This window comes from Vanellus vanellus (genome assembly GCF_965231255.1).
Source record: "Vanellus vanellus genome assembly, chromosome: 5".
NCBI classification, from domain to species: Eukaryota; Metazoa; Chordata; class Aves; order Charadriiformes; family Charadriidae; genus Vanellus; species Vanellus vanellus.
In genome coordinates, this window is record NC_138910.1 from 39,068,643 (window position 1) to 39,081,716 (window position 13,074).

General features: G+C 45.8%; 1 protein-coding gene across 1 annotated transcript; it reads right to left on the minus strand.

The window, feature by feature from the left end:
* Nucleotides 1-5,974: 5,974 nt before the first annotated feature.
* Nucleotides 5,975-13,074, minus strand: LOC309672473 (nucleoporin NUP35-like; the record flags this gene model as incomplete). Its single annotated transcript, XM_082484002.1, has 9 exons — nt 5,975-6,268; nt 6,632-6,799; nt 8,011-8,139; nt 8,230-8,299; nt 8,718-8,859; nt 9,463-9,523; nt 11,172-11,293; nt 12,338-12,508; nt 13,056-13,074. The coding sequence occupies 9 exons, from the start codon at nt 13,072-13,074 to the stop codon at nt 6,191-6,193; spliced, it is 960 nt and encodes a 319-aa protein (XP_082340128.1). The 3' UTR covers nt 5,975-6,190.

A 13,074-nucleotide genomic window follows, 5' to 3' on the forward strand; every position in this document is an offset into this window, starting at 1 on the left:
GAATCCAGAATTTACCGGGAGCACTTTATGAAATCTGGTGCTAAAACAGGAGCCTAGGAAGGGGGTTTAGAAATCCAGAAGAGACCAGTGTGTTAATGCCATTTTAGAAGCAGGGCCTGCAGGAATATTATCTTCTAGGCTTTCTTCCTTCACCACACCCCAATGGCAGAATGCTGCCTTTCTAACTGGAAAAAAATAACACGCAGCTTAAGTTAAGGTGCTTCACTAGAACAGGGGCATTGACTGGCTTCAGCCGCAGCTGTACTTCCGGCAGAACCTAGGAATGCCAGACAACAGCAACGTCCAAGGCCTCCTTGCCACACGTTGCCAGGATTTCACCCGTGATTTTTCTCATGCTTTGGAAGTCTACTTACCCAAATACAGTTACCCATGTGCCATCAAGTTGATCCGCTGCACTTAGGGATCCGCCCCGAGCACAAAAACAACAGAGCTGAGCAGGAGATGGAGTAGTCTTCCTAGGCTGCCTGGCACTCGCAGGAGTGAACGTCCCTGAAGCTGTTAAATTGAAATGGCGTTGTTTAACAAATTACGTTTGCAAGACAGATCAGCTTAGGAGCTTAAACTCAAAGAATAAAGTCGGTATCGAGCATTTCCCTTGTCTATGCAAGAGCTTGCGGGAGATTTCTCTGCAGACTCAAAGACAAAGACGTCTGCAAGCACGGTAGGGAGTTTTATGGCTCGTAAGCTAACTTTCTCCTTCAGCCCTGAACACCAGCAGCTGAACACCAAATCCAAGCGGGAACAAGATGGCGGAATTAAGCTTAGGAAGAAGCCACGGGTTCCTACAGAAGATCGGAAGCCTTATGAACATGGAAGGCGACCCGCCTTCTCTTATCTCTTTTGACAGGACATCTACCTGTTCCAGGAGTTGATGGCATCGTTTCCACCAATGGGCTCCGTGTTAGAAAAAAGCTGGCCTGCAGGAAAATACAGAAAGGGTAACAAATCATTCTTACAGGTACACTTCTCAGAGCAGCAGAGAGCATTTCCGGGGAACTTAAGCATCGGGCAAGAACATTCACTGTTTGCCTTAAGTTACCCCTCGCTTTTAAGAGTAAGAACAGACATTGCCACGTACATTTCCTACAGGATCATTAAAAGTCCAAAACCAAATTGTACTGTTACTCTCAAAATTGACCCCGCCCCCCTGCCCAAAGTTTCATGAGATCTTTCCCTCAGTACAAAAGTCCTCCTAGCTCAGTAAATGCCTCTAGTGCCCACTAACAGAAAAGAGAACACAAATTTGGGCCCTTCGGGCAATCAGCAGCCCCATAGATTTACAGGAAGGTGAAAAGCTCTCACAAGTCTGCATTTGTCATGGACAAAGCATAGCAGAGGCAGGATTTGCACTTTGCATTCTCTACAGCACCGAAAATCACTAACAACAGCAGACAGCTCCACAACGGCAGCTCGCAGTTAGGCTACACAGGAACAAGCACACCAAGCAACCAGACTAAGCAGCAGCAGGACCTGAAGGCTCACCAGCCAGTTTGCTGACAACGGAGTTAAAAGAACTCACGGAAGCAGTAAACTACCTCCCCTCTTCTGCTTCCAACAGGCCAGTACCTAAGCCACTTACTGGTCTTCCTGAGCTTAGAGGCATCGATCCAAGTCCGAGGCTAGATAATTCATCATAAAGGCTTCGAACTGGCGGTGCACTGCTTTTCGCTTTAGGCGTCGGGACTACTGCTGGTCGGGGAGACACTCCTGCAATCAAAAGGAATAAACGAAGAGCCTGAGAAGACTTGCAAGTTTACTCCACTGCTACTTGTTCTTGAAACTTCAGCAGGAAATTCAGCCAGGAAAGACTCTGGATTCTTTCGCTGGGGGCTTGCAAAACCATCCGGCCTCCCCAACTCTGCAGCCTCGGTCGTTCTACGGAAGAATATCACACGTGTGTCAGACACTGCCTCCTTACACAAGTGCCATCTAAAACTTGGCGACCTCTTAGTCACCCGCTCTATTCACTATCCCACGCGCTTGTTCTTTTGAAGACCTTCTCAGCACCGTTACCTCTGCCTATTTGAAGGCTACACGCTAAAGAACCCGGCGACGGACATTGCACATGCTGTCACATGCCCACTGTCCAGATTCCTTTCCTTCCCATGTCATTTCACATTCAATTAAAATGTAAGCTCTTGAGCGCAGGGACGAGCTTGCATTTCGACAGGATGAGGTTAAGCCAATTGCTCTCCCATTTTGGAAACTTTGGGACTTCCAGTACAACCGAGAATTAAACCGACTGAAAGATCATGACATAGCTCTGAACACTTTGCGGGTGTTTACCCCGGCCGGGTTGGGGGGGAGGGGGTTAGTTTGACTTCACGGTTTTCACTTGCAAAACATTTGGAAAATTAAGCTCTTCCAAAGAGTCCTAAATCTTCAGTCCTAAATCCTGACCGTCAAGACTCCTCTCTGACCTCTTTAACGCATCCAAGAACTCTTAGGGTGTATTCTGCAAAGCGCTCTCCCCCCATCAAGGTTTTCGGCTTCAGTGGCATACTTAACCACTCCTTTTCAATTTCACCAAGATTCTTCTCAGAGGCCTGTCCCTGGGGGAGGGAGGGGAGGGGGGCAAACAAGAGCGAGAAGCGGGAGACCAAGGGACCACCAGAGCATAGAATGGCTCAAGTTGGAAGGCACTCACAAGGATCACTGAGTCCAATTCTGCTTGAAAGTGAAAGAAAAGCATTTCTACAGTTCTCCAGCATTCCTTTGAACCCTCAATGTCTCCTTCAAAATGGCTAGCACACTAACACCATCAGATGGTTAGATTATGCCACCGGATCGAACACCAAAGCCAAGATCCCCCCCAATCTATTACACTCTTAAACACGATTATTAGCAATACCTTTACTCGGCAGAGTTTAGCCAAACTCCATTGCATACACTTGAGCTCACCGTTCATTAAGCGCAAGTTAGAGAACTACGAGAATTCAAGCCTGCAGCAGTCCCTTCGAGCAAGAAGACAAAGCCAATGTTTACATGCTGACAAATTGGCCTGACAGTAACCAAGTCTGACCTGCAAGTAGCGCCCACAACTCCAAGAGCCCGACCGTCCGGCCCCTTAAGTCAGGCGCTGGCCGAGCCACCGAGCCCGGCAAACCGTCCATCAGGAAGCCCGGCAGAAACGCGGCACTGGCTCCGGGCTTTGGCGATGCCGCGGAGCCAAGGGTCATTGTCTCGGCTCCTGCGCGACTGCCCACCGACTCTACAAACCAGGCCAGCGGAGCGCGGGCAGCGCCGGGGGGAAGAGCCGGGCAGCCTCGTCCGGGCAGCGGCCGCCTCTGAGGCACCTCGCGCCGCCCAACGGCCCCGCACGCGACCAAGGGCCGCGCGGCGCGGCACGGCGCGGCGCGGCGCGGCCCGGCCCGGCCCGGCCCGGCGCGCGCGGGGCCAGGCGGCGGCCGGCAGAGCCGGAGGGGGCGCGAGGCCGGGAAGGGGGGGCGGCCCCGCGGCCCGGCTCACCTGCGGACGGCGGCTCCGCGGCGAAGGCGGCCGTGTGCGCCCGGGCGGCGGGGAAACCTGGGTTCTGCCTGAAGGCACTGCAGGGCGAGTGCTCTTCCCCGAGGAAAAGCCGCAGGGGTGCTGAGAAAAGCCCTCCGGGGCTGAGCGAGGGCTGAGCGGCTCCGGCAGAGGCAGAGGCACAGCCGGAAGAGGAGGAGGAGGAGGAAGAGGAGGAAGAGGAGGAGGAGTGGGCCAGGGGCGCCCGGGGCTGCAGAAGCCTCAGTCCACAAAGGCAGGATAAGGCATTTCCTGCGTCTGCCTGCGCGGAGGTTTCTTCGGAAGCCCACCGTGGAGCACAAAGCGCCCCGAGCCAGAAACCTGACTTGTCTCTCCCTCCGCGCTTTGGGGGTTTTACTGGGGACCAGCTCCAGCTTCCCCCTGTAACCCGGGTGCCCATCAGGGATGTCACCGAACAGAGTCCAGAGCTGAGCAAGACGCTGTGGTTGGGACGGGGCTGAGCCGTCACAGAAGGCACCTGACCTTGAAGAGGGTGCAAAAGGAAACGACGGGTCCAACGTGTTCTTCTGCAGTTGCGGACTTAGACAGAAGCCAGCCCAAAAGAGAACTTGTGGACCAAAGGGGAGCCCAGAGGGGATCCCAGACTTACCCAGGGTAGTTCTAGTGCTAAACCCAAAAATCTTAGCCTTGAAGGGCTTTGGCCCACCTAGTTTTCTCCCACCATAGCTTCACCACATCTTGGTAGTCCTCACGAGTGGCCTGGCCTCTCTTCCAGAGGCCATAAACTCTCCCTTTTTTCCTGGCTTGCGACCATAACTCTCTGCTCAGCCAAGCCAATCTTTTTCCCAAAAGGCTCGAGTTTTGGCACGTGGGGTCAGCTTGCTCCTGTGCTTTTCAGACTTCCTTCTTGAAGAATGTCCCCCTGATTCTTACCCATAAACGCTCAACCCAGTTGTCACCAGCATCAAGTTCTAGACATTCACCACATGCCCTAACATACAGACTGCCTCCCACCGCCTCTCCTTCCTTGCCTACCCTGTTGGAAGAGTTTATAGGCATCCACTGCAGCACTCCAGTCATGCAAGTCATCCCACCATGTTTCCGTGGTGGCACCTAGATCATCCTCGATTCTGTGTGTGGATTGGCTCTGCAACATAGAATCATTGAATGGTTTAGGTTGGAAGGGACCTCGGTGATCATCCAGTTCCAACCCCCCCAGCCATGCACAGGAACACCTCCCGCTAGACCAGGTTGCTGAAAGCCCCCTCTAGCCTGGCTTTGAACACCTCCAGGGATTGAACTTCCACTTCTCCTCTGGGCAACCTGTGCCAGTGCCTTAGCACGCTCAAAGTGACCAATTTCTCCAGCCCACCTCTCCTGCCTCTCCAGGTCCCCCTGCATGGCATCACCCAGAATCTAAGCCTCGAATGTAAGTAAGTGGAATAGGGGATGAAGGCAATCTGCCATTCCTGCTCGTAGCCCTTTGGTTGTATTTAAAAGAATTGGAACAAGTTCAGAGGAGATCCGATGACTCGGGAGAAAACGAAAAGTTCTTGTAACCAATGGTGGCCAAATTGTAGATTGGATGATGACGAGCAATGGCCAAAAGATGGGACTTTACAGCTTAATACCCTATTACAATTAATGTTGTTTTCTCACTGACTTGGAAAGTGGGATGCAGGGCCTTACGCTGATGCCTTGAGGACTTTGCATAGAGATTCTCTTCTGGTTTGAGCGACGCAGTACTAATTTCTCTTCTAATACTTGGGAAAACTGCACTTTTCCACAACTGCTGGGAGTGCACAGCTTCCTCCTGATAAAATTGACTGAGTATAATCTTTGCATATTCTGTATTGGTGTCAGGATCAATATTGGTTCTATAGTGCTATTAATATTAATTAATCTTAACTCTATTAAATCTCTTTATACTTCAACTCCCAGGTTTCCTTGTTTTTCCTAAATCTCTTTCCCAGGTCAGGAGTGGTCATCAGGTGATAGAATGACTGTCTAAACAACAATAAAGTGTTGTGTCTCTCAAACCATAACACATACTTCACAGTTCTGAAAAACAATGTGCAGAACTCAGACTTGTTTTAAAAACAACCTAAGAACAACTTATATATATATATAAAGCTAAATAAATGTAAAACAAAGAGTTAATAAGTTGCTATGACATTTACAACGCAATTCCAGAAGTAATTATGAAAGAGCAATGAATTCGAACAAAATAATTAACATCACATATACTAAAAATAGTTCCAGTCCTCAGCAGCCAAATATGCATAGTGTTCTTTCTCCAAGGAGCCTGCCACCTTTCCAGATAGAAAACCAACCAAACAGTAATATTAAATGCATCATTAAATAAAGCTGCCACTTTAAATATATCAAACTTACTGGGAAGCAATTTCCAGAAAATAATCAGAGTGGAAAAAAAAAATAGCCAGTGCTGGTATTTTTTGTAAAGTCACAAAATCAGAGCACACAGTGGGGAAAAAAGCACTTTATTTACACTTGCTCACATTTTAAAACCACGTCTACATTGCCATCACTTAAAGTGCAAGCTACATGTCTGCTGAATTAACTGAAGGCGTAACAGTTGAGATGGACATTAAAATCCTGCCACCAGTAGTTACACAACTAACCACAGATGCCAGTAGCATCTTTGAAACCCTGACCAACTTAGTGTGTTACTTCCTCTTGTACATTACCAACCAAAAACATATTCCATTGCTTTAGATACAATACTTTCACCTTTCCTAGGAGTTTGTCTGTCAGAAACCACCTAGAAGACAGAGGGAAAAAGGAAGAGAGAAAATAGAGAGAGTCAGTCAACACACAGTTTTCTCATTATACCAACCAAGTCTTTTCCCAAGTGCTACTCTATTTGCACAGACTACGTTTGAAAGAGTTTCAAAACAAGTCCTTAACCTCTGGAATCACAAGTCATTAATTTATTATTTTTCAGTAGTAGTGTTATTATTTCAGACCCTGAACAGAGTGAGTTTGGACTTGGACCACATCTTTAAAGAAACGACAGGAGGAGAAGATCGAGGCCAAAGTCACGTGGAAGTGATTGCGTGTACAGCCTCATCCAACTCAGAGGAGACAGCACAAAGAAACATGCACTTCTGTTCCCTTAAAATACCTGATAGTCACTAGTGGAAGCTTTATATGCTGTTGCAAGAGGTCTCATTGTAGAAATCCTTGTAGTATAATTTGCAGGTTGCACCGGTGTTCCAACAGATTTTGTAGGTGGAGTAAAAACTGAAGAGATTGAGGATGTAGAGCTTCTTTCAAAGTTTTCCATCACACTCTTAAAAAGATGCATAATATAACATAAACACATACTTTAGTAAACTTAAATATTTATTATCCAGAATTGTCTGATAACATACGTTCACATTTCTGAGCCAGCAAAGACCAGCAAAATTGCCTGTCAATACAGAGCACCACCAAGCACTTCTCTCACTGCAAGCATTGATAGGTTGCATTATGCCATTGCACAGCAGTGGAAGCTTGTCATCTGTTCACTGTAGGTCCTAAGCGGCAGCCAAGTTTGAAACAGTGCAGAGAAAATAAAAAATGGTAAGACTTGCAGCAGTCTTCAAGAAGTAACTTTTTTTCAGGCCCAGATGAACACACGTAGCACAACATCCTCTTTCCAAAGACTTCTAAGAATATTCTAAAATTACTGAACAGAAAATTTGTTTTACCTGTTTTACCTCAACCCAGGATACCACAAAATAGAAAATTCAAAAGCAATTAAGATCAAGATAAATGTCTTAGACCAGTACTTCTAGTGTTTCACCTTTTCAGCAGTTCAGTAGTTGATACAGAGTGGACACCAAAGTAGGAAATAAGGTAAGAACAGATTAGAAGCTCTAGCACAAGAGCACAGGGGTATAGAAACCAATTGAAAATGTTGCAGGAACTAATGGTTAGAGCGTTGTCCATGCCTAGAAACTAATAGCTCGTGATCAAATTAGCCTGAAATACAGCCAGCCCTACTCAAACCACTATTTAAAAGAAAGGAACATGATTTTATGGGGGTAGAGTGCCTTGTTATCAAATTTTCAGCCTAATGCACTACGATAAACTGAAAAGGCAGAACACGATGAAGAGTCACATAAAAAAGAGGGACCATTAGGAGCAGTAACAGTCGCCATCTGCCACCACATATCTATTGCAGCCCATGAATGCCACCAATTCGCATCTAGGAAACTCTTGTAGCTCAAGTGTCTCCTGTTATGGTTTCCCTTCGTATCTGGTACAACAACAGAATCCTGTGCATTCTAAATTCCAAGCAGCACGGACGTTTGCAATCGTGATCCTTCTCAGCAGCAAATTTGGACAAATACTTAAGAAAAACTCATGTTTTTCAGACAGAAAAGACTCTACCTACAGAACTTAACTTGCTAGGTTTTGCAATTCAAAAAGGGAAAAAAGAAAAGAGGTCAGGGAAAATCAAGAGGAAGCCCAAAAGCAGAGTGCCTCATAATTAAAGAAAAGCAGCTGGTAACTTACTTTATCTATACACGGCTTGACACCAATCATGATACATTCACCAAAAATTCTTCCATCTTTGCTTAAGGCTTTCCGGGCTTGAAGCTTAGACTGGTATTGAATATGCATCCAGTTTCCTGTGTTGGACATCTAGATGAGATTATGAGACTAGTGTGACACTCAGCCTTCTAAAGAATGAGCTAGAACATTTTCAGAAATAAATCTCAAACTAAGACATACCACATGCTTTAATATGTTTCCATACTGTGCAAATTGTAGAAGAATATATGAAGCTGATGCTTGAGGAAATCTGTAACGTGGAAAAAATATACAAAAAAATTAAAATGAGTAGTTTATGAAATCTGGTGCTAAAATAGAAGCCTAGGAAGGGGTTTTAGAAATCCAGAAGAGACCAGTGTGTTAATGCCATTTTAGAAGCAGGGCCTGCAGGAATATTAGGCTTCTTTCCTTCACCACAGCTTAGGCTTCCAGGTTTCCTTCCTTCACCACACCCCAATGGCAGAATGCTGCCTTTCTAACTGGAAAAAAATAACACGCAGCTTAAGTTAAGGTGCTTCACTAGAACAGGGGCATTGACTGGCTTCAGCCGCAGCTGTACTTCTGGCAGAACCTAGGAATGCCGGACAACAGCAACGTCCAAGGCCTCCTTGCCACACATTGCCAGGATTTCACCCGTGATTTTTCTCATGCTTTGGAAGTCTACTTACCCAAATACAGTTACCCATGTGTCATCAAGTTGATCCTCTGAAGTTAGGGAATCACCCTGAGTATAAAAAGGATCTAGCTGAGCAGGAGATAGAGTAGTCTTCCTATGCTGTCCGGCACTCGCAGGAGTGAACGTCCCTGAAGCTGTTAAATTGAAATGGCGTTGTTTAACAAATTACGTTTGCAAGACAGATCAGCTTAGGAGCTTAAACTCAAAGAATAAAGTCGGTATCGAGCATTTCCCTTGTCTATGCAAGAGCTTGCGGGAGATTTCTCTGCAGACTCAGACAAAGACGTCTGCAAGCACGGTAGGGAGTTTTATGGCTCGTAAGCTAACTTTCTCCTTCAGCCCTGAACACCAGTAGTTGAATACAGAATCCAAGCGGGAACAAAACGGCAGAATTAAGCTTAGGAAGAAGCCATGGGTTCATACAGAAGATTGAAATCCTTATGAAGATTCAAGGCAACCCATAGATCTCAGCAGCTTCACTCAAGCACAATTACCTCTGTGCTCACTTCAACAACACATCTTGAATAAGGAATAAACAAAGCTGATTGCAATTTAGTTTATCTCAAAGTGGAAAACCATTTCCTGTTCACATCCACATCCCTTTTGAAAAGCCCGTAAAGAAAGATACAAGTCCTTCGTGAACTAGCAAGGAATTGATGCAGCTTGAACAGTAATGGTTTTTCTCTCTTAAGGAAAGCTGTAAGACAGTCGATTATCTATTTTGACATGATATCTACCTGTTCCAGGAGTTGCTGGCAGAGTTCCAACCAATGGGCTTTGTGTTAGAGAGAAGCTGGCCTGCAGTAAAATACAGAAAGAGTAACAAATCATTCTTACAGGTGCACTTCTCAGATCAGCCGAGAGCATTTCCAGGCATTTCCAAGTACATTTCATACAAGATTATTAAAAGTTAGCAACGAAAAGTGATTTGACAATGGTATTACGTTCTAGCACGCTGCCTAGCAGATTGTCTGGACAGCCAGTCGGCCTCTGGAATGCCATTCTGGCATTTCCAGCTGATGACTAAGCCTTAGAAGAGAAGGCAGTTAACTTTCCTGATCAGAGGCTTCAGTGCAACGATCAGAGATAGCATGGGAGTGTAGAGCAAACTCCTGAAGGGAAGCGCCACAAGCAATAGGATTCAGGCACTGTCTGCAATATTTTAGCATCTAACAAGAAAGAGCTACCAGTACACAAGAAGAAAGCTTAGTTAGGCTTAGGGTGAGCTTTAGGCAATAGGAACTGAAGAATCCCTTACCTAACACCAATCGCATATGCTTTGTGAAACCAAGCAGCTCTTGGTATTGATACTCAGAAATCTGTAAGATTTAATTTTTCAAAAAAACCCAGGCATCTCGCCAGTGCTGTAGTAGAGCAATTCACACATTCACCTGCATCCTGATGGAAAGCATGCCAGGATCATTAGTCACCAGCATCTGATTTTCACTGTCTAAAAGGCTTACAAATCACGAGAGCATCATCCCCACTGGTATTCCTCACCACTGACTTCCTTATCCGCTCAACTCCTTACTGCAACTGTGCTAAAGGAAAGTATACTTCCAGCTTTAGCAGCCAGGAGTTATTTGCTTTTTAACATAGAAGGATCTCAATATCCAAAACAATTTTAGTACATTTTTAGTCTGAATCGGGGCACGTCTCAGATGCAAGATCAAACAAAATTTGAGCACCACTCTGCCTAGCAACATGTATTCTGAAAGCTGGTCCTTCTTTATTTTTGGGTTTTTTTTAAATATCCAGTCTTTTAGGTCAGTTGGGTTCTGTCCTTCGCAGAAAACTTGAACTTTAAAAATAAACTTTTCAGAAGGTAACACACAAAAAAGGACTGCACATTCAGTGAGGCCTTCTCCTTGCATCTAAAGAATCATGTTCACCAAAAAAGAACCTACTAATGTTTGGCTGCTCGCTTGAGGTAAGTATTGGAGCTTATTATTAGAATGACCTTGTATAAATTTTTTGTTACTCTTTCAAAATTGACCCCATCTCCCTCCCCAAAGTTTGATGATCTTTCCCTCAGTACAAAAGTCCTCCTAGCTCAGTAAATGCCTCTAGTGCCCACTAACAGAAAAGAGAACACAAATTTGGGCCCTTCGGGCAATCAGCAGCCCCATAGATTTACAAGAAGGTAAAAAGCTCTCACAAGTCTGCATTTGTCATGGACAAAGCATAGCAGAGGCAGGATTTGCACTTTGCATTCTCTACAGCACCGAAAATCACTAACAACAGCAGACAGCTCCACAACGGCAGCTCGCAGTTAGGCTACACAGGAACAGGCATACCAAGCAACCAGACTAAGCAGCAGCAGGACCTGAAGGGTCACCAGCCAGTTTGCTACAGCAGTTGAGACAAAGGAGTTAAAAGAATTCACGGAAGCAGTAAACTACCTCCCCTCTTCTGCTTCGAACAGGTCAGTACCTAAGCCACTTACTGGTCTTCTTGAGCTTAGAGGCGTCGATCCAGGACTAGATAATTCATCATAAAGACTTCGAACTGGTGGTGCACCGCTTTTCTCTTTATGTGTTGGGACTACTAGTGGTGGGGGAGATCCTCCTGCAATCAAAAGGAACAAATGAAGAGCCTGAGACTTGGAAGTTTACTCCACTGCTACTTGTTCTTGAAATTTCAGCAGGAAATTCAGCCAGGAAAGACTCTGGATTCTTTCGCTGGGGGCTTGCAAAACCATCTGGCCTCCCCAACTCTGCAGCCTCGGTCGTTCTACGGAAGAATATCACACGTGTGTCAGACACTGCCTCCTTACACAAGTGCCATCTAAAACTTTTAGTGAATATACTGGATTATTAGGCAGTCTATCACATGTGCTTGTTCTTTTTAAGCTATTTTAAGGCCTGTTGGTTGCATTTTTAATTGTTTCAGAGACTAACTTCCCTGTAGTAAAGATGCAAAAGACTCGAGATGTCCTACACGCTAAAGAACCCTACAAAAACACACACGGACATTGCACATGCTGTCACATGCCCACTGTCCAGATTCCTTTCCTTCCCATGTCATTTCACATTCAATTAAAATGTAAGCTCTTGAGCGCAGGGACGAGCTTGCATTTCGACAGGATGAGGTTAAGCCAATTGCTCTCCCATTTTGGAAACTTTGGGACTTCCAGTACAACCGAGAATTAAACGGACTGAAAGATCATGACATAGCTCTGAACACTTTGCGGGTGTTTACCCCGGCCGGGTTGGGGGGGAGGGGGTTAGTTTGACTTCACGGTTTTCACTTGCAAAACATTTGGAAAATTAAGCTCTTCCAAAGAGTCCTAAATCTTCAGTCCTAAATCCTGACCGTCAAGACTCCTCTCTGACCTCTTTAACGCATCCAAGAACTCTTAGGGTGTATTCTGCAAAGCGCTCTACCCCCATCAAGGTTTTCGGCTTCAGTGGCATACTTAACCACTCATTTTGGGAGGCCCACCTTAGTACCTTACTGGTTCCCACTTTTCTAGAGTTCATACCCTGAAGCTGTAATAAACCCTTTTAAAAACAGTTAGGTGAAATTCACACAATTATTTTCAATTTCATATCTATTTCCTTAGAAGGCTTTTATTTAGGGGGACCAGACAAGAATCAGATGAATTCTGACCTGCAAGTAGCGGAGAGCTCATTTCCATTACACCAACTGCACGGCTGTTTAAAGCATAGGGTTCCGGAGCCTCTGGTATAGGTAAATTGCCCATCAAGAATTCAGGAAGAAACTCAAAACTCTCCTCAGGTACTGGAGATGTTCGGGAGCCAGGACTCTTTGGCTCAGCTCCTGTATTAATGAAAAAAAAACACACAAAAAACCATGGAAGCAGCCAAGTGATCGAGACTTTTCTACAGCATAAATGGATGTTCCATTAAAAAAACGTAAAACAATGTACACTAAGTGACTAAGTTTGTTCTAATAACGTATTTTACAAGTAATAAAAGTTTATCATAATCTGGCATTTTTTTGCAATGACAAGAACTGCCACGCTGAGACTTCATTGTTAAAACACACTGCTTCGGCTACAGCTGGATTTCCGGGTTAGAGGGTAATTATGGGGTTGTTTCAAAGGTCTTTCTTTGGTAAAGGCCATCATGCCAAGGCTGGATTCTCCTGCCCTGCTGGCCGGTTCCGCACCCTAGACAGGGGAATGTACTCCAACACAGCACCGCGGGCTCACGCCAGCCACGTCGCGACTTCACCGAGGCCCTGCCACCGCAGCCGCACTCGCCACCCCCCTGAGCTGTACCTGCTTTCGGGGTGCTTCAGGGGCGGATCTTATACCCCGGAGCACCGGCCCCTTGGTTTAAACCCACAAGCCTTTTCGCTTTACCCCAGGAGAAGGGGCTCAT